The sequence below is a fragment of the Sciurus vulgaris genome, assembly GCF_902686455.1.
Source record: "Sciurus vulgaris genome assembly, chromosome: 1".
Taxonomy (NCBI): domain Eukaryota; kingdom Metazoa; phylum Chordata; class Mammalia; order Rodentia; family Sciuridae; genus Sciurus; species Sciurus vulgaris.
In genome coordinates, this window is record NC_136461.1 from 33,273,148 (window position 1) to 33,292,793 (window position 19,646).

Sequence of the window (19,646 nt, forward strand, 5' to 3'; positions counted from 1 at the left end):
TGTGCAAGAGAAGGAATCTCCATGAGTGTAGAGTTAGCCAAATCAAGTAAAAATAATTTTTTTAAAGAGCCTTGAGCTGTTAGATTGAGAGAAAACCAACTTTTCAACCTGATAAGATACTTAGTCTGAGAATAGGAGTCATTGTGACTAGGCAGCTAGTTAGTGGCAGAACCGAGTCAGGTTTAGCATGCCAGTATGTCTTCCTGTGTTTGGGTTAGTGTTGGTAAATCAAAGTCACTTTCTAGTCAAAGTGCCTGTTTGTGTAGCAGACTACACAGCTGCTGAACTCTTTGACTTTTCAGTTTCTTATCTGTCTCCTTTTTTCTTGTGTTTCCTGTAGGTTGTTCCTCCAAAAGAGTGGAAGCCACGAGCATCCTATGACGACATTGATGATTTGGTCATCCCTGCACCCATCCAACAACTGGTAACGGGGCAGTCTGGCCTCTTTACTCAGTATAACATACAGAAGAAGGCCATGACTGTTCGAGAGTTCCGCAAGATTGCCAATAGTGATAAGTGAGTAGAAACACTTTCTGTTTTAACATCAAAGACCTAGAGTCTCATACTCGTAGTTGTCTCCAAGACTGCTACTGTCTGACTGAGGAATAGTTTCCTCAGTTCTAGCTTCTGTCTCCCTTTTTGCTCTTTCTGTGAAAGCATTTCCTCTCTCAGTGCTGTGTTATAGTCTAAACCTTTCCACATTCTTGCATAAAGTGGACCCATTGTTTTCCCATCTGAAGTAGAATAATTTAAAAATTAAATTTACTTTTTGTGGTGCTGGGGATCAAACCCAGTCCTCGCACATGCTAGGCAAGTTCTCTGCTATGGAGCTATACCCCCTGCCCTAGAAATAGAATAACTTTTTGGATGCTGCTAAATAGCATAGTTGGCAAAAGAGAACATTGAAGGTGATTAGAAAGGTGCTTTTTGGTGAGGTGTATTGATGCCACCTGATTTATCAAAAAGTGGCTTTATTCGTTTTAGTTCATTGTGCTATCTTCTGTCTTTGGTCATAGGCAGGCTCCTCACTACCTGTTAGCTGCTATCTGATTTCTGTTTTGACAGTAATAGAATGTGAACAAATAATTACCAACCTGGTTGTTGTTTTCTATCATTCCATTCTTCTTCACCTGCTTATTCTTGTCTGAACATGTGTTTGTTTTGTCCAGTTGTTTTCAGTTGCTTTTCTCCGCTTTTTAACATTTAGCTGTCATGTTGCCTCAGACTCTTATAAAATGCATTTTGTGTTTCCCTCAATTGACTGTGACTACTATTTAATCTTTCCACTTCCCACTTTGCTTCTCAACCTTGGATTTCCATGAGGAATTCCTCCTCCTTCCCCTTGCTTTATTTCCTGAGCCTTTCTGATTTACTCATGTATTAATTTCACCCTGTCTGACAACTAAGTGTGCCTTTACTGAGAATCAGCCCAGATCTAAGTCTTTGTCTTGGTAGTCCTCACACTTCTGGTGGCAGCATTTCATGTGCTTTATCATATCTTCCTCTTCTAGCAGGTCTTGCTCTTTCTATTTCTACCCTTTGCCTTCTTTTCATTTGACTTGTCACAATTCTAATGGAGGTCATACCAGTTTTATTGACAAAGCTTAAAACATCTACATTGCTGGCCACCCTGTTGGCCAAGGAGAGAACTTACATAAAAACATGTTGAAGAAGTATGATATGCTCTGCAGATGAAAGGCTGTGTCATACTTTTTATCTGATTTTAGCTGTGTTGTGGAGCCAAATTCACCTGCTTTCTGTTTCTTACACAGGGTTCCTCCAGGGTCTTTAGCTTCCTATGTCTGCTTGTCAGTACATGCTAGACTTTTTCTAATCTCAATATATTTCTTTTCCTTTTCTTTTTTCTTTTTTGCAGTACTAGGGATTGAACCCAGAATTTCTCTACCACTGAACTACATCCCCAGCCCTTTATTTTTTATTTTGAGATATGGTCTTCTGGCCTGGAACTTGTGATCCTTCTCCTCAAGCTCTTCAGTTGCTGAGGTTACAAACATAGACCACTGTGCTCAGCATTTCTTTTTCTTATAAACAACTCTATATCTACTCCCTTTACTGTGATATATTTTTTCAGTGCTGGGAATTGAACTCAGGGCCTCGTAGTGCTAGCCAAGTGCTCAATAAGCAAGGTAGACCTCTAACCCCCACCCTATATATGACAAGATTTTTATCTTTGATTTCTATTTCTGTGTCCAGCCAGTTTTAAGAAAACATCTTACGTAAAAACCTAAATTTATAAAACACATCAATAGAAGGCAAGGGAGTTGTTAAACACATGAATTTGTAAAATTTATTATTCATTAGGTTAACATTGAAATGAAAGGTACTACTTAAATGAGATTTGTTTTCACTCATTCCTGTTATCTCTATAAAATTTCATTTGGTCTTCAGTTCTAATCTTTATCCATTCATAATATTTCCATAATATTTTTTTCCATTCTAGTTACAGTGCATTACTTTTTCCATATTTCTGTGTTTGTAAGCCTGGTGTATTCTTTTTAAATTGCCACATAATAACTTTATTATTATTATTATTTTTATGGTACTGGGAATTGAACCCAGGGCCTCATGCATGCTAAGCAAGTGCTGTACCATTGAGCTGTATTTCCAGCCCTTTCTGTTAAGAGTGGGTCTTACTACGTTGCTTATGACATCTCTCAGTTGTTGAGGCTGGCTTCCCAACTTGAGATCCTTCTACCTCAGCCTCCCAAGTTGCTGGAATTATGGATGTGTGCTCTGTGGTTCTTCATAGTTTTTAAGTTCTTTTTCTCACTGTTGACCAGGCCACTCCTGAATCAAGCAGGGTGTAGTTTAAGTAGCTTGTCTTCAGTGAGTAGAGGTTATCATGTATGTAAAGGAAGATGGGTTCACATCACTGCTTATGTGACCTTCCTTCTCCAAGTTTCACCGGGTCCAATTCATGGAAGGGATATTGAAGGAGTAACTGTATATTAGAACCTTGAAGGCCAGGATTGTGTCTTGTTCATTTGAAATGTCTTGCTGTCCTGGAAACATAGAATTCAGGGAATTGTGTCTTATACTGTTAATAATACCAAATTAAGTCCCCAGTGAGTGGCTAACACTGTTTTTTGTTTCTTACTTTGAAAGGTACTGTACCCCACGCTATAGTGAGTTTGAAGAGCTTGAGCGGAAATACTGGAAAAATCTCACATTCAATCCTCCAATCTATGGCGCAGATGTGAATGGTACTCTGTATGAAAAGGTGAAGCTCCTTTGGAAGCCTTTTGTGTAGCATATTTGAAATTTTGTGACATAATACTTTTTTTTTTCCTGCCCAGCACTTAGTAGGCTTCTAAAAGTGAGTTGGTGAATGGGTGGAAGAACAAATGAATGATGTACCACCAACTGATGCGCTGACCTCCCTTAATTGTTAGAATAATTTTGCATGTGACTGAACTTTATTTCTCCCACTCTGCATGTGAATTAGGTGATGTGGTGTTCTTTTCAAGGACTGTTAGCAAAGTCTGTGGGTGGTAGATGATGAGTTCTTGAAAGGGTGGGATGGTTCAGGGAAAATGAAATGATGGGGGAGGAGCTGTGTGGTTTCTGCAGAAAAAAGATCACTGACTAATCTAATGAAAGGGGTATATATATAAGAGGAGAAACTTTATTTAGATTTTAAAAACCCTTAAACAGAATTCTGTAGCAAAAGCTATTTTAACCAGTTGCATTGGCTTGAAGTATAGTTTTGTTTTGTTTTGTTTTTTTTTGCATAAAGAACTGCATTGGTACCAGGCACCTTGGCACATGCCTATAATCCCAGTGACTATGGAGGCTGAGGCAGGAGGATCTCAAGTTCAAGACCAGCCTCAGCAATTATCAAGGTCATAAGCAACTTAGTGAGACCACATCACAAAATTAAAAGGGCTAGGGACTGGAAATGTAGCTTAGTGGTAGAGCATCTCTTGGTTCAATCTTCAGTACCAAAAAAAACAAACAAACAAGAACTGCTTTGAAACAGTTAAAGAGGGAATATTTGGACCTGCCTTTGGATGATTAAAAAAATTTTAGGGTGTTTCAGGTATTATTACTTATATTTTAATGTTTTTATGAATTATCAGAAGGAGAGGATTCCAAAAGTGAATTCTAGGGCTGGGGTTGTGGCTTAGGGATAGAGTGCTTGCCTAGCATACATGAGGCACTGAGTTCAATTCTCAGCACCACATATAAATCAATCAATAAATAAAATAATGGTCCATCAACAACCTAAAAAATACTTACAAAAAGTGAATTATAAGTTTGTTGACAATAACATTGTGGTATGGTGGGGAGTCAAGCCTCTAGGCATGAATGACAGATTCATGCCTACAGATCTTGGATGGGGAAGTACAAAACCAGGACGCAGTAATTGGGAACTTAGTTTTAGGAGGGGGTCTTCTAGCTGAGTACAACTCAGGGAAAGGACAACATAGACTTTTTATGAAGACTCTGCCCCATGGAAATTGAAGCTAGAAGAGGCATGAATTGGGCTAGGGATATAGCTCAGCTGGTAGAGTATGCTTGCCTCACATGCACAAGACCCTGGGTTCAATTCCTAGCACCATAAAAAAAAAAAAAAAAAAAAAAAAAAAAGAGGCATTAATTACTACAGTTAATTCCCATGGGTTTTTTTTTTTTTTTTAACTAATCCAATCTAAATTTCTTCATCTTTTTTAAAAACTGCCTCCTGGGATTTAGGTCTGGTGATTGTCACCTCCTTATATATCTTACCTATCTTGTATTGCTTAAGTCCCTTTGGAGAAATGATGGTGTTAGTTCCAGTAATAACTCTGAAAGTGAGTGAGGGATTCAATTTTTTTGCTTTTTGTTTTGGTATGGGTGATTGAACCCATGAGTGCTTAACCACTGAGCCATATCCCCAACCCTTTTTATTTTTTTCATTTTGAGATAGGGTCTCAATAAGTTCTCAGAGTCTAGCTAAGTTGCCTGGGGCTGTTTTGAATTTGTGGTCTTCCTGCCTCATCCTCCTGAGCTGCTGGGATTACAAGTGTGCACCACTGCACCCAGCCCCAGTCCTTTTTCTCTTTTACTTTGAGATTGTTCTAAGTTGTCCAGGCTGGCTTCCATTTGTAATCTTCCTGTCTCAGTCTCCCAAGTCACTGTGATTACAGGTGTGCACCCCTGTACCTGACCTGTGGTTTTGACATTTTTTCATGTGCTGATCAGAGGTGACAGGCTCACCTGAGGCCTTCTCTATGGTTTATAGGTTCATAACTTCAGTTTACGTTCAATTGTAATTTATCCTGGACTGTCATTTCCTTGGCAGCATGTTGATGAGTGGAACATTGGCCGGCTGAAGACCATCCTAGATTTGGTGGAAAAGGAGAGTGGGATCACCATCGAGGGTGTGAATACCCCATACCTGTACTTTGGCATGTGGAAGACTTCCTTTGCCTGGCATACAGAAGACATGGACCTGTATAGCATCAACTACCTGCACTTCGGAGAGCCAAAGTCCTGGTAAAGTCAGCCCACGGTTGGCACAGGGCTTCTCGCCTTTAATGTCACTGGAAGCCTCTGGAGCAGGTTGAAATGTGGATTCTGGTGCAGCAGGCTTGGGGTGGAGGTGGCATTCTACATTTGAGACACATTTTCAGGTGATCAGATACTGTTGGAGCCAGACCACCTGTTGAGAAATGAGGTTTTAGAAATATGTGACTCAACACCATCTTAGGAGAGCATAGGTTGGTCTATTACTGAAAGTCCTGTGGTTGGTCCAGGCAATCTCATTCTTCCTAACTACTTCTGAATGGGCCTGTGACATTTCTTTCTTTCTTTCTTTTTATTTATGTTTTGTGGTACTGGACATTGAACCTAGGTTTGTTCTACCACTGAGCTACATCCCCAACCCCTTTTTAAATTTTGAGACAAGGTTTTGCTAAGCTGCCCAGGCTGGACTCAAATTTGAGTCCATATATATATATTTGGGGACTGAGGTGTGGCTCACTGGTAGAGCACTTGCCTAGCACATGTGAGATCCTGGGTTCAATCCTCAGCACCGCAAAAAATTAAAAAAATAAAAGTATTGTGTCCACCTAAAAATATATATATATTTAAAAAAATTTTTTGGTTTGCTGGGTATATTGTCCAGTGGCATAGCATTTGCCCAGCATGTGTGAAGCTCTTGGCTCAATCCCCAGTACTCCCTGCACCCCCATCCCCAGAAAAAAGAAAAAATATTTGGTGAGCTGCAATGTATACTTAACCCAAGAGGGAATCTGAAGGGCTACTCTCAGCATTATGTTTCATTCTACCACTAAGCTATATCCATAGCCCTTTCAATTTTTTTATTTTGAGACAGTGTCTTGATAAGTTGCCCAGGTTGACCTTGAACTTGTGATCCTCTGACTTAGCCTTTCAAGTTGCTGGGATCACAGGTATATGCCACTACCTAAGGCACCACTCTTGTTAAAAAGACAAAAGATTCTTCTCTTTCTTTGTGTTAGTGAAGGTGCTGTAGATAACTAAAATAGATGAGGGACCCACCCTTAAACAGACTGGTCAGGAGACAGAAAGCAGACAGGTAAGAAAGTGACAGTGTGGAATCAGAAAAGCTCTGAAGGCAAAATCTGTATAGGAAGGACATGTAAGTGGTGTGGGGATTAAAGAAGACTTCAAGAGGTGGCGACTAGAGATCTGAAAAATGAGTTGGAATGGTGGTGGGTTTAGGAGAAGAAGCTGAGGTTAATGCGTCCAGCCAGTTGGAACCACATGTGCAGACCTCCTAGGCTGAGAAAGGACCTATTGTCTTTAGGGAGCTGGGGAAAGTCCCCTGTGGTGTGGGTGCTATGTCCAGAATGAGAGACAAGTGGTAAAACTGGAGGGGACACTCTTGGCCAGGTCATGAGGAGTTAAGTAGACTCTCTCCATCTTTATTTCCCAGCATCTTCAACCATATTGTTCTAGGGAATATCCCAGGAATTTTCCTTTCTTCTTGCAAATGCTTTCTAATGCCTAATCTGGGATGAAGAAGCCTTTTGAGCCTATGATTATTGCCTGTGTACTGTCCCGTTGCCTTTCTTCTAGATGGCTAGGCTTGGAAAATATGTAAAAATCTGTAAATGTTGACTCCAAAATTTCCTGACATCGCATTATCATTTTTTGGTTTATCAAGAGAAAGTTTTACAGTTATTAAATACACTCTCTAGATCGTTTGAAGTGGGAGCTCCAGAGACTTCTGTGTGAGGTTGCCTCATGGATCCCAAAGTCCTTTAGGTGATATTATTCTTAATTTTTCTCCTCTTTTTTGATTTATAAGGAAGCTATTTGTGAGGGGAAATTTTTTTTTTTGTGGAATAATTTACTTATTCTTCCTCTTCCTCCTCCTCCTCTTTTTTTTTCTTAATACTGGGAATTGAACCCAGGGCTTCGTGCATGCACAAGTGCTCTCCCACTTAACTATATCCCCAGCGCTTTTTATTTTATTTTTAGACAGAGTCTCACTAAGTTGCTCAAGCTGGCCTTGAATTCCTGGGCTCAAGTGATTCTCTGTATTCAGCTTCCCCAGTACTGGAACCACAGATGTGTGCTGCTGCTTTAGTGTAGATTATAAAGGTTATAATGAGGTTACTGTGAGTTTCAGAATATGTTTAACAGTTTTCTTTTTTTATTTCTTTAATGAAGAGCAGTTACTGTGATGTCTAGACACCCTACTAGGTGGAGAAGTAATTAATTAGTAGGTAATCAATATAGCTTTTATGCAGATGAAGAGAAAATGGATTCATCAGCAGATCCCAGGCCAAGTTTCTAGGTGTCTAATCCATCTCTGCCTTGCTTCCCATTCTTTCTCTAGCCTCCAGTTAGGCCTTTAAAACTCCTGGGAGCATTTTAAAAAACACTGAGGTTATTAATGCCACCTTTTTTCTCTCTTTTTAAAAATATTTTAACATGAACAATAAAACTTTTTGTACCAAAAATCCTAGCTCATGGTACATATTCAGTAGATGTTTTATTAAATGGGTGAACACAGAAGATATAAATTCACTCATGTTCCTGTGTAGGCTCACCATTTTTCTACTCCACAGTCTAATACTTAACTTCTCCAGATTCTTTCTAGTGCTTAGGAACTTTAAAAAGTGTTGGGTTTTTGGTTTTTTTTTTTTTTGTTTTTTGTTTTGGTGGTACTGGGGATGCTCTATCACTAAGCTATATCCTCAGCCCTTTTTATTTTTATCTTGAGACAGGGTCTCACTAAGTTGCCCAGTCTGGCCTTCAACTTGCAATCCTGCCTCAGTCTCCTGAGTCACTGGGATTACAGGTGTGTGCCACTGCACCTGGTTTGTATTGTTACTTTCATTTTTTTAATTATTTATTTTTTGGGTACTGGGGATTGAACCCAGGGGCCCTTTACTACTGAGCTACATATCCAAGCCCTTTTAATTTTTATTTTAAGACAGGGTTTCACAAAGTTGCTCAGGGTCTCTCTAAATTGCTGAGGGTGGCCTTGAACTTCTGATCCTCCTGCCTTAGCATCCTAAATTGTATTATTATTTTTAGTCAATACATAATTGTACATTTTTATGGGCCACAGTGTACCATTCCAGTTGATGTATGCAATGTGTAACAATCAGATGAGTGAACTGGCATATCCATCACCTCAAACATTTTATCATTTCTTTGTGCTGGGAACCTTCAGAGTTTTCTCTACTGGCTTCAGTGTGTTTTTCTAGTGGCTTGGCTCCTGTTCCTGTCCTCGGCTCAGAGTCTGATGCTCTCATATGTTTGCAGGTACTCCGTTCCACCTGAGCATGGAAAACGGTTGGAGCGCCTCGCTAAAGGTACTGTCTCCTCCCTTCTGTGAGCTGTGCTCCTAGCTCTCAAATGTTCATTCTTGGGCTGGGGCTGGGGCTTAGTGGTAGAGCACTTGCCTAGCATGTGTGAGGCACTGGGCTCGATTCTCAGCACCACATAAAAATGAATTAATAAAAGTATATAAAAATTTTTTAAAAAATGTTCATTTTCTGTGGTCAGATCTTGTGTGACCTTTCACAGACTTACAGGGAAGGATGGGTTCAACTGTCAGATTGACTCCCTGGCAGAATAGCTACAACCAAGCCTTTCCCTGCTGTATCTAAGAAGGTACTTTAGTCCTTCATTTGACATCTTTGTCTCAGTCCTACCAAGCATTGGTTTCTTTAACCAGGAAAGTATACAGATCATTTTGATTCTGGTTCTTCTGCTAAAACCCCATCTGTTAAAGTAAGAATCAGGTTATTTTGTGGTTCGATCTTTTATGTGGATTAGATTTGTATTTCTAGAAAGTTTTATTTCAAGAAAGCCAGGGTAGATTATGCTGTAGACATGTTATTATTGAAAAAAGAATGTAGTCTCAATCTTTCAGTACTGGAAAAAGTTCTAAAAAGTTTCAAAGTCCTCTTAAGAACAGAGCCACTTGGGTGCTATCAGTTCTACAACAGAGCTTGATTACCCATGTAATGCCCTGTCTGGAGAGGTGTACTATAGAATCTTAAGAGTATGCCCAGAGATAGAAAGATCTCATTCAGATGAGATCCATAGGTATGAAGTGACTCCAGGATATACAGCTTGTGTGGAGCATGGAATAAACCCAGACCCATTATGCATTTACACAGGCTTTTTCCCAGGAAGTGCTCAAAGCTGTGAGGCTTTTCTCCGCCATAAGATGACCCTGATTTCCCCTTTAATGCTGAAGAAATACGGCATTCCCTTTGACAAGGTGAGCTGACATTACATACAGAAGTCCTTAGGCTTACATAGAAACTACCATTTCTGGTCTTAGCTTCACAGAATTTTATTCTAGTTCGTCACCATCACTTTGATCTAGGGTGGGGCTTTGATCCAAGGGGGGACTAGTGGGCCATGGGAGAGTCAGGTCACCTGCATAGTGTTGAATTTGGAGGAAGGGTTAATTAAAGTTATGATGTGCATCTAGTGTCTTAAGGTTTTTCATTTTATACAAGATAGAAGACCCCAGTAGTTTGTGACTTATCCTTGGTTGCTCAGCTAATAGGTGGCTGAACCAGACAGAGCCCAGGAGTCCCATTTTATAGGCTCTGCCATGTGTGGCAGCTACTTTAAGTCTGTTCTTCTTTAGGTGACTCAAGAAGCTGGCGAGTTTATGATCACTTTCCCTTACGGTTACCATGCTGGCTTTAATCACGGCTTCAACTGTGCAGAGTCTACCAATTTTGCTACCCGTCGATGGATTGAGTATGGCAAGCAAGCTGTACTGGTAAGCCCTCTTGATGTCTTTCTGTTACACTAAAAAATGTCTGATTGAGGAAATTCTCATTAGTGTCAGAATATTTCTTTAAAGTGCTGAAATTCAGAAAGAGTGGTTAGAAATGTATAAAAGTGCCAGCCTTTTGTGTTCATAAAGAATTTTAAAGAACATATTCAGCTTTGGGGAGTAAAAAGTGAGATTCCACATTTAAGTCCATTTGGAATTAAAACTGTACCCACACCTTACCAGTATTTCTTGCTGTGGCATTCTGAGAGTTCTCTGTTGAAAAAGTCTTCAGCATTTACTTTTGTTATAGGCAAGCAGCAAGGCTGGACTGTGTGGCCCAAAGTACTAGGCTTGTCTGTGTAGTCCTGACTAAATATATATCCAAAGGCATGTGGCTGTTGACCATCTTAGGACCTAGGTGCAAAGCCACATCACTACCCATCCTCTGTGTACCCTCATTAGTGCCCAGGTGGACTCCACTGTGCCAACACTTTCTGCCCCTTTTCTGCTTCCCTCATGTTTGAAGGCTCTGTAAGGGCTGTGCCCTTAGCCTGTGAACTAGGCTTTAAAAGCCCGTGAACTAGGTTTTAAAGTGTCTCATGCTTGTTTCCACTTGGAGGGAGGAGATGGGACGTGGGGATGAGGCAGAAACAGATGAGGTATGCTTCACCTGCTGGCTACTTGTGACAGTGCTCCTGCAGAAAGGATATGGTGAAGATCTCCATGGATGTGTTTGTGAGGAAGTTCCAGCCAGAAAGATACAAACTTTGGAAAGCTGGGAAGGACAGCACAGTCATTGACCATACTTTGCCTACACCGGAAGCAGCTGAATTTCTCAAGGAGAGTGAACTGTCCCCAGGAACTGGGAATGAGGAGGAATGCCCAGAGGAGGACATGGAAGGAGTTGAAGATGGGGAGGAAGGAGACCTAAAGAGAAGGTAACTGGTAGCCATTTGGGCCAGAGTGTAGAAGATGGGGGTTTGGGCAACTCCCACAACCTGTGGAGGAGTTGTGACCAAGTTGGATGTTTGAGCCACAACTGAAGGAATTTTCTTCCTCAGAGCTGGATCATTCAGCATTCCTTGTGGCTCTTATCCATTAATGAGGATTGCCTGGAGCAAGGGGTAGGGTTCCCCTGTGCCAAAAAAGTCAGTTTTTCCTATCAGAGTGTTTTCTGTTTTTTATTCAATTTTATGTTTATGGTACTAGGGATTGAACCCAGAGGTTGTACCACTGAGTTGCACCCCCCCTCCCGCCCCAGAATATTTATTAAAAAGGAGAGTGTGATGGTGGGATCAGGACTTTCAGGGGCAGGGGCAGTAGGCAGTAGCAACATCTGCTGGTGTTGTCAGGGTCTGAGCCAGTGCTCTGAGAAGAGTTTGTCCCATTTCATGTGGGAAAAACCAGAAGGACACTTATGGGGTACTTAATGTAGGTTAGGCATTCTGCTGGGTGTTCCATGTACCTTTTCTCAATCTCCCCAAATCTGTGGGGAGGGGGATGGTGATACCTGGACTTTTCCAGATGATGTACTAAGCTCAGAGAGGTGAAGTCTTTTGTCTCAGATCACACAATAAGAGGTGGCTGAGTTTTGAACCAGCACTGACAAGTCCTGGGCATTCATTTTGGGTTGTATATACATAAGTTTGAATGCCTTTGGAAAGTGATTGGATATGTGTGCTCTAGAAGGTTTGCTTTCTTCTTTGCAGCCTGGCCAAGCACCGTATAGGGACAAAGAGGCACCGGGTTTGTCTTGAAATTCCACAGGAAGTAAGTCAGAGTGAGCTCTTCCCCAAGGAGGAACTGAGTTCTGGACAGTATGAGATGACAGAATGTCAGGCCACCCTTGCTCCTGTGAGGCCCACCCACAGCTCTGTGCGGCAAGTTGAGGATAGCCTGTCCTTCCCAGGTGAGTAGAACATGGTGCATTTTTACAGCCCTAACTGACACTTGTCTGTCCTGTGTTCCATGCATACTGAGTGCAGGATCAGAAATGAAAAAGGAGAGAGTGAGGTCTGTGAGCAGACCTGTAATTGGAGTGTGAGAAGTGCTTTGGGGATATGCAGGGTAGAACAGGCATGGAGGGAAAGTCCTGTCTCCCACCTGGTGAGGAGTGAGGGAAACTAAAATGTTTGGTGAAGGTGACTGATGAAGTAAGACAGCAGGTGTGTAGGAAGGCATCTGAGAGAAGAGGAGCTGGGCAAGGCATGAAGATGGGAAGCAACACCATGTCTTGGGGAGCTGGTGGCAATTTCCTCTAAAGAATATTAGGGGTAGGAAGGGTGGAAGACAGTTATGTGGCCAGGAGATGAGGCTGAAGAAGAGGGATGAGATGATGTAGCATGGACTGCCATTTTATTCTGCCTTTTTATTTTTTACTTTTTGGTACTGGGGATTGAACCCAGGGATGTTTAGCCACTGAGCCACATCCCCAACCCTTTCTATTTTTTATTTTGAGACAGGATCTCACTAAGTTGTTTAGGGCTTTGCCTGGTGGCTGAGGCTGACCTTGAACTCAGAGTGCTTTTGCCTCAGCCTTGCAAGAAGCTGGGATTATAGCCACATGCCACCACACCCTGCTCATTACTTTTTATTTTTATTTATTTTGTTTGTAGTGCTGGGGATTGAACCCAGGAGCATTCTGTCACTAAGCTGTATCACTAGGTCTTTTATTTTTATTTTTTATTTTGTGTATTTTTTGGTCCTGGTTGTTGAACTCAGGGCACTTTATCACTTAGCTATATCCCCAGTCCATATTTTTTATTTTGAGACAGGGTCTTCTTAAGTTGCTTGAAGGTTTTGCAGTGTTGCTGAGGCTAGCCTCAACCTTGCAGTTTTCCTGCCTCAGACTCTTGAGCTACTGGTATTACAAGTGTGCAACACTATACCCAGAACCCTTTATATTTTTTATTTTGAGATAAGGTCTTGCCAAGTTGCGCAGGCTGGCCTCGAACTTAGGATCTTCCTGCCTGAGTCTTGCAAGTAGGTGTGTGTCATCATGCCTGGTGTATATTTAAAAATATTTAATTGACATATAGTTGTACACATTTGTGGGGCACAGTGTGGTAATTTGATTTGTGTATATGGTGTGTAATGATCAAATTCAGGGTGCCTGCCATTTTAGAGTTCGTTTATTTGGAGGCTTGAGGATCCATTTGTTTGAGAATGGTGTGGTCAGTAGTGCTTCAGAGCAGTCACCAGGTGGTCGTGAGGATAGATTTGTTAGGGAGAGGCTTGTCTCAGTCCCGGTCCGGTTTTAAGTGTGTTGATTATGCCATAGTATGTCAGATAGCCCTGTGTACTCAATCTTGAGGCTGGGTTGGCTTCTCCTCAGCAGCTCTTCTGGCTAGAGTATTCTGGGTCCTCTGTTGAGCTTAGACCTGCATCTCCTGCAGAAGTGTGAGGAAGTGGCAGAACTGCTTGCTGAATGCTTTCTGTGAAGACTGTTACCATCTTTTTTTTCTTTTATGGGTGCTGGGGATCGAACCCAGGGCCTTGTGCTTACAAGGCAAGCACTCTACCGACTGAGCTATCTCCCCAGCCCCTACTGTTACCATCTTATACTGGCAGTTACAGTTAGGAAACCTGAAGATAAGTGGTAGCATCCTCACGTAACAGATAGAGGAAGAAATGGAGGCCTGAGAGGCTGAGGTGTTAGCCCAGATCACTCAAGGATACTGTAACTGACAGAGCCAGAATTTGAAGGCTGGTCTCCTTTCCAGCCCATATTCTTGTGTTTGCCATTGTCTTCATGAAGTTCACATGTACAGGCAGAACCTGCCTTTATCTAATATCTTTGTATGTTTCAGATTATTCTGACTCCACTGATGTTAAATTTGAGGAGCTCAAAAACGTCAAGCTAGAAGAGGAGGATGAGGAGGAGGAACAAGAGGCAGCTGCTCTGGATCTTTCTGTGAATCCAGCTTCTGTAGGGGGACGCCTTATCTTCTCTGGTTCCAAAAAGAAATTATTTTCTAGCCTGGGGTCCAGTTCTTCTCGGGATTCTCTTTCTTCTGATTCAGAAACCAGTGAGCCTCTCTCCTGTCAAGCTCAAGGGCAAACGGGAGTTCTCACTGTGCACAGCTATGCCAAAGGGGATGGCAGAGTCACTGTGGGAGAGCCATGCATGAGGAAGAAAGGCAGTGCTCCCAGAAGTATCAGTGAACGGGAGCTGGCAGAGGTATGTCTCTGGGCAATGGTTTGGAAGTCAGCTACCCTGGAAGACATCCTGTGGAGGGGAGGTGGGCCTGTGGAGGTGCTATAGGTACCCAGGAGGGCAGGAGAAACGCCCTGTTAGTGCCCCTAGCGTGCTTTGTTGTGTCAGATTAAAAAGCCAGGGGACATTCTCTCTTTTTTAGTTTGCTCTTTACTGGGAATTCTTTTTCTCTTTTTCTGAGTGACTGCTGATTCAGAGCATTGTATCTCAGCAGCCTCAGTGACTGGGAGATCCTCAGCACAGTTGAGTACATGCTGGTGTGGGTGAGACCCCTTGCTGTTACCTTCCTTGCCTTAGAAGCACAAGGATTGGAATTGTAACCATTATCACCCAGATGCTCAGGAGCTTGGGATTAGATGACCCTTTTACTCTGAAATTCAAAGGTATTTTTCTCAGAAAGCCTGACTTTCCTGGGGAGGCCCAGCCTGTCATTGATGCATCCTTTGGATACCAGGATGCTTTCTCAAAACTAAATATGAACATGTTTATTCAGGCTTCATCCTAGATTATACTGTCACCAGAAACTTTCTTGTTGGTTTTGTGTAAAATGACTCCTGGTGGGTCTGCCATGCCGAGAGGGATTTAGAACTGTGTTAGAAGCAACTGGACTCCTGCCACCCAAGTGACCTGCTGTTACTCCATGGCCTCACAGTTTGTGTGGACCAAGCTGCTGCTTGTATGGAGTGGCACATAGTAGAAGCTGTTGCAGAAGGTCCCTTGTAATTCCTTGTTCTTGTACCTTTACTTTTTTTGGGGTGCTTGGTATCAAACCCAGAGCCTTATGCACTTTAAGTACGTATTTTATCACTGAGCTATACCTCCAGTCCCTCTTTTACTCTTTAAAATTTTATCTCCTAAAAGTTTTTATTATGGGTACCATGGTATATGCCTGTAATCCCAGCTACTTGGGAGGCAGGGGGATCACAAGTTTGAAAGCAGCCTCAGCAATTTAAGACCCTAAGCAACTTAGATCCTGTTTTAATAAAGGGCTGGGGTTGTGGCTCAGTGGTAAAATGCCCCTGGATTTTAAAAAAAATAGTCTTTATTCGAAAATTTCTAAAGTACTTGGGAAGTAGAATGCCCCCCATGAGTCCCCATACTTATTCATCCATGTATAATTATTAACATTATGGCATATTTGCTTTGCATCTGCTTTGGATGAACTACTGACACTCATTTTGTATCCATATTTTCTTAGTATTGCCAGTAGTCCCTTTTTATGGTTGGTTTTTCCTTTTGTCTTTAATTCTCAAATATTCCTCTTTGAGTTCTCTGAGCCTTGGGGCTCTTTCTGTAGACTTCCTTTTATCATTTGAATATTCTGCTGTCCATCTCATGGTGGTTACAGGCTAATGAGCAGATAACCAGTGTGTTTCCTTCTCTGGTTGCTGCTCTCACAGCCCTCTTATGGGAGCCTCTATGACAGAGGGCTTTTACCTTTCCCAAATTGGAGTTTCTCATACTTGTACTGTCATGTGGCCATTCTTGGTCACAAGCCCCCAAGCCTCCGTGTTCTTCTGTGGTGCTGCATTTCACCCTGTCCTGCATCCTCCTGTCTCACCATCACTATCACAAAGCAACTAAGAAGAAGCAAGGACTTATTATATACTAAATTCTTCATGTGCATTGTTCAGTCTTTGCATTACTGTTAAATTTATTTTATTAGAATCAAATTTTTCTGTTCTTTTGTGGGCGGGGGTTACTGGGGATTGAATTCAGGGGTAATCAGCCGCTGAGCCACATCCCCAGTCCTGTTTTGTATTTTATTTAGAGACAGTGTCTCACTGAATTGCTTAGTGCCTCACTAAATTCCTGGGGCTGACTTTGAATTCACAATCCTCCTGTTTCAGCCTCCTGAGCTGCTGGGGTTGCAGGTGTGCACCACCGTGCTCAGTTGTTTTTTTTTTTTTTGAGAGTGTGCAAAGAAGCAATAAAAAAATACCATAATATTAATATCCATCTCTTTTCCTCCCAAACTTGAAATCAGTTAAGTGATAGCTAGAAGAATCAGGCATTTGGAGCTTAGTATATTACCAATTAACACAATTGAACAAAGTGACTTTTAACCCATGGTCAAATGGCCCTTCTACTCATTTAATCTCAATTTGATGGATGATCTACCTCGTCATAGGCAATCCAGATAACCACAGGCTCATCATGGGGCAAAGTATTTCCCGTCAGCTTCCACATGGTGAGGGTGAGACCATAACTCTCTAATTGCAAAAGGCAGATCCTGGCTAAATGGTGCACACAGTACATCCAAGACAGTCAAAGAAACCGGGAATCCTTCTGCATGGAAATTGCAGGCAAAGGATGTTTTTAATAAGCCTTTCTTCAGTCCTCTGCTCACAAGCCTCTGAGTGCCTTTCTGGTTCCTTTTCTTTTCTGTGTGAACTTCTCAGCTTTAGCCTGATCACTAAGCCATCCTTCTACCCCAGCAGGTGCTAACTGGTTTAAACAACTTAAAATTCTCCAAAAACATGATGGCACTGCCTCATGCTCTCCTTTGTAATCATTTATGGCCTGTCTACTGTGGGTCAGGACTGTGCCTTTAAGGAACTCAGAAACTCCTCAAGAACTAGAAGAATAGACAGGAGTACATAATTCCAACCCTTGATGATAGGTATATAGGATGGACTAGAGATTTGGCAGCTTAGCCTGTGGTTGGGGGAGGAGTTCAGGATGACTATAGAGAAGGAGGCATTTTGCCTGAACCAAGAGATTACAAAGAGTATGCTGTGTAGATAGAATGAAACTGAAGCAAGAATCTGAGAAAGGAAGATGTTCTACACAGTGATTATAGCACATGGGGTCTGCAGAGGTTGCATTTGTCGCAGGCATATAGAACTGGAAAAGACTTTGGATATGGTTAGAGGGCATCAAGAACTGGTAATGCCAGCTATTTGGGAGACTGATGCAAGAAGGATTGCAATTTCCAGGCCAGGTAACTTAGCAAGAAAAAATAGAAAGGACTGGCAATATAGCTCAGTGGTAAAGTTCCCCTGGGTTCCATCCCTAGTATTGCCCCCCCAAAAAAACAAAAAAGAAAAAAATCAGAACATGGTGGGAAGCTTGAGAGGGAAGGGTGGACTGGCAAAAGAAAGCCTCTTTCCCCCAATGAGTTTGGAGGCCAAGAGCTTCCATGGTATGTGTGTTGTGTGTGTGTATTTTAAAAATTTTTAAAAATAATGTATTTTTTGTACCTTTATTTTATGTGGTGCTGAGGATGGAACTCAGTGCCTCACATATGCTAGGCAAGAGCTGTATACCTACAACCACAGCTCCATATTCTTTTTTTTTTGCGGTTCTGGGGATGGAACTCAGGGACTTGTGCTTTCGAGGCAAACGCTCTACCAGCTGAGCTATCTCCCCAGCCCTCCATATTCTTTTAAATGCAAACAAAATGATGCAGAAGTTGATAATGCAACGAGCCTGCAAATACTGCTTGTATCTAACAATTGTCAGGCTCTTGCCACATTTTCTTTAACCATTCTATTTTTATTTGTTGAAATTTTTTAAAGCAAAGCCCAGATATCATGCCATTTCTTCCCTACTTTAGTTGTCTTTCCATTTTTAACTTAGTTTTGTTTATTTATTTTTAGTACCAGGGATTGAACCCAGAGGTGCTTAACCATTGAGCCAGATCCCCAGCCCTTTTCAGTTTTTATTTTGAGACAGGATCTCACTAAGTTGCTGTGACTGGCTTTGAACTTGTGATCCTCCTGTCTCGGGATTATGGGTGTGCGCCACTGCACCCAACTCGGGTTTGTTTTCAGAAGAAATTGGCTTCAGGACTGATTGATTAGGTGGAATGGGTGACTGATGGGGGAAGCCAAACAGCCTTATCTATACCTAGAGAGGTTTGTTTGTATTATGTCTATATTTGGAAACAGCTATATTTTTGATAGTGCCCTCTGTTCCCCAACACAACTTTAGGATCCCCCAAACTACACCTGGAACCATTTGCTATTCAGCGTATGTTACTGTCTTATAGAGGGCAGTCTGGTAAGCTGTACTTTGGGTGAACGTGCCCTGGTTTAAGCATTGCTGAAGCACCAGAGCTTCATTTAACTACAGAATGAACCACAGCAGTGTGTCTGCTATAGAAGGTTTAGTTGGTTCAAGCTGCTTTCAAAAAATGAGTTTCCAAACCACGACTGGAGAACAGTTGCTGCTTCTCTGTACAGAACATGCCTCATCATTGACCTTGACACTTTGTGCACAGACTTGAGCTTCAGCTCTTCTATAGGCAGGGACCTGGAACATTCTACTTGCTGCCCCATCGATCCTCAAAAAAGAGCCATTTGGTGCAGGGTTTATGACCCCTTTTTTGTGGGTGTGTTGCTCCTTACCCAGCTCACAGCTAGATGGCCGAACTGGGATTCGAACCATCACGTTATATACTGAAGGGATTTAGAAACTAGAGCACATCACAGGGCAGGCAGCATTGTGAAGAGGTTGTGGATGCCACCTAGCAGGAGGAACATTTAACTAGGAGATGAGGAAGTGGGAAAAGAGTCCCACATATTTGAATAGATCTGTTTTGGTCAGCATGATGTCAGTGGAAAGGGACAGTCTTCACACTGTGACACCAGTTCTTCCTCTGACTGGGTTATAAGTTCCTCAGGGTTCCTCTGTACATTGCCAGAGCATCACACAAAGGATACTGGGTACACATGCTGGAATATAGGAAGCACTTTGAACCAACAAGAGGATAAAGGCATCTTCCTCCTTTCCCAAAGCCACAGTATTCTTGATCTTGACTCCTCCTGTCTTCTCTAACACTTGGATCTATAAAAGGGTCTAGCTCTACCTTCTACATTGTTTTAGTTTTTTTTTACTACGACAAGTCATCACAAATTTTAGAGACTCAAAGCCACACAAAATTTATTATTTTATAGTTCTTGAGTTCAGACGTCGACAGTGAATCTGTTAAAATGATGATGATAATAGGACTCTGTTCCTTCTTGAGAGCTCTAGGAGAAGAATCTGTTCCCTTGGCCTTTCTAGCTTCTGTAGACCACCCTCATTCCTTGGCTCATGACTATTCTTCCATCTTCAAAGGCAGCAACATCTAGCCAAGTCTTTCTCACATCAAGTCACTGGTTGGCTCCTTTCCTTTCCTAGTCTGTTATTAGCATCATTGTGATTACTTTGGGCCTGCCAGGATAACCCAGGATAATC

At 41.9% G+C, this 19,646-nt stretch overlaps 1 protein-coding gene across 4 annotated transcripts in view; it reads left to right on the forward strand.

The window, feature by feature from the left end:
- The window catches only part of KDM4A (lysine demethylase 4A), a 72,889-nt gene that overhangs the window by 4,789 nt on the left and 48,454 nt on the right, over positions 1 to 19,646 (forward strand). For 3 of the 4 annotated variants that reach the window (XM_079151735.1, XM_079151733.1, XM_079151734.1), the window contains exons 3-11: positions 341 to 516; positions 3,127 to 3,241; positions 5,306 to 5,499; positions 8,767 to 8,816; positions 9,630 to 9,733; positions 10,112 to 10,249; positions 10,937 to 11,184; positions 11,956 to 12,155; positions 14,056 to 14,426. In XM_079151735.1, the coding sequence (XP_079007861.1) occupies positions 341 to 516; positions 3,127 to 3,241; positions 5,306 to 5,499; positions 8,767 to 8,816; positions 9,630 to 9,733; positions 10,112 to 10,249; positions 10,937 to 11,184; positions 11,956 to 12,155; positions 14,056 to 14,426 (1,596 nt within the window). Of the gene's footprint in view, positions 1 to 340; positions 517 to 3,126; positions 3,242 to 5,305; positions 5,500 to 8,222; positions 8,740 to 8,766; positions 8,817 to 9,629; positions 9,734 to 10,111; positions 10,250 to 10,936; positions 11,185 to 11,955; positions 12,156 to 14,055; positions 14,427 to 19,646 lie in introns of those variants that run through there. The other variant, XM_079151736.1, reaches the window with a different exon arrangement.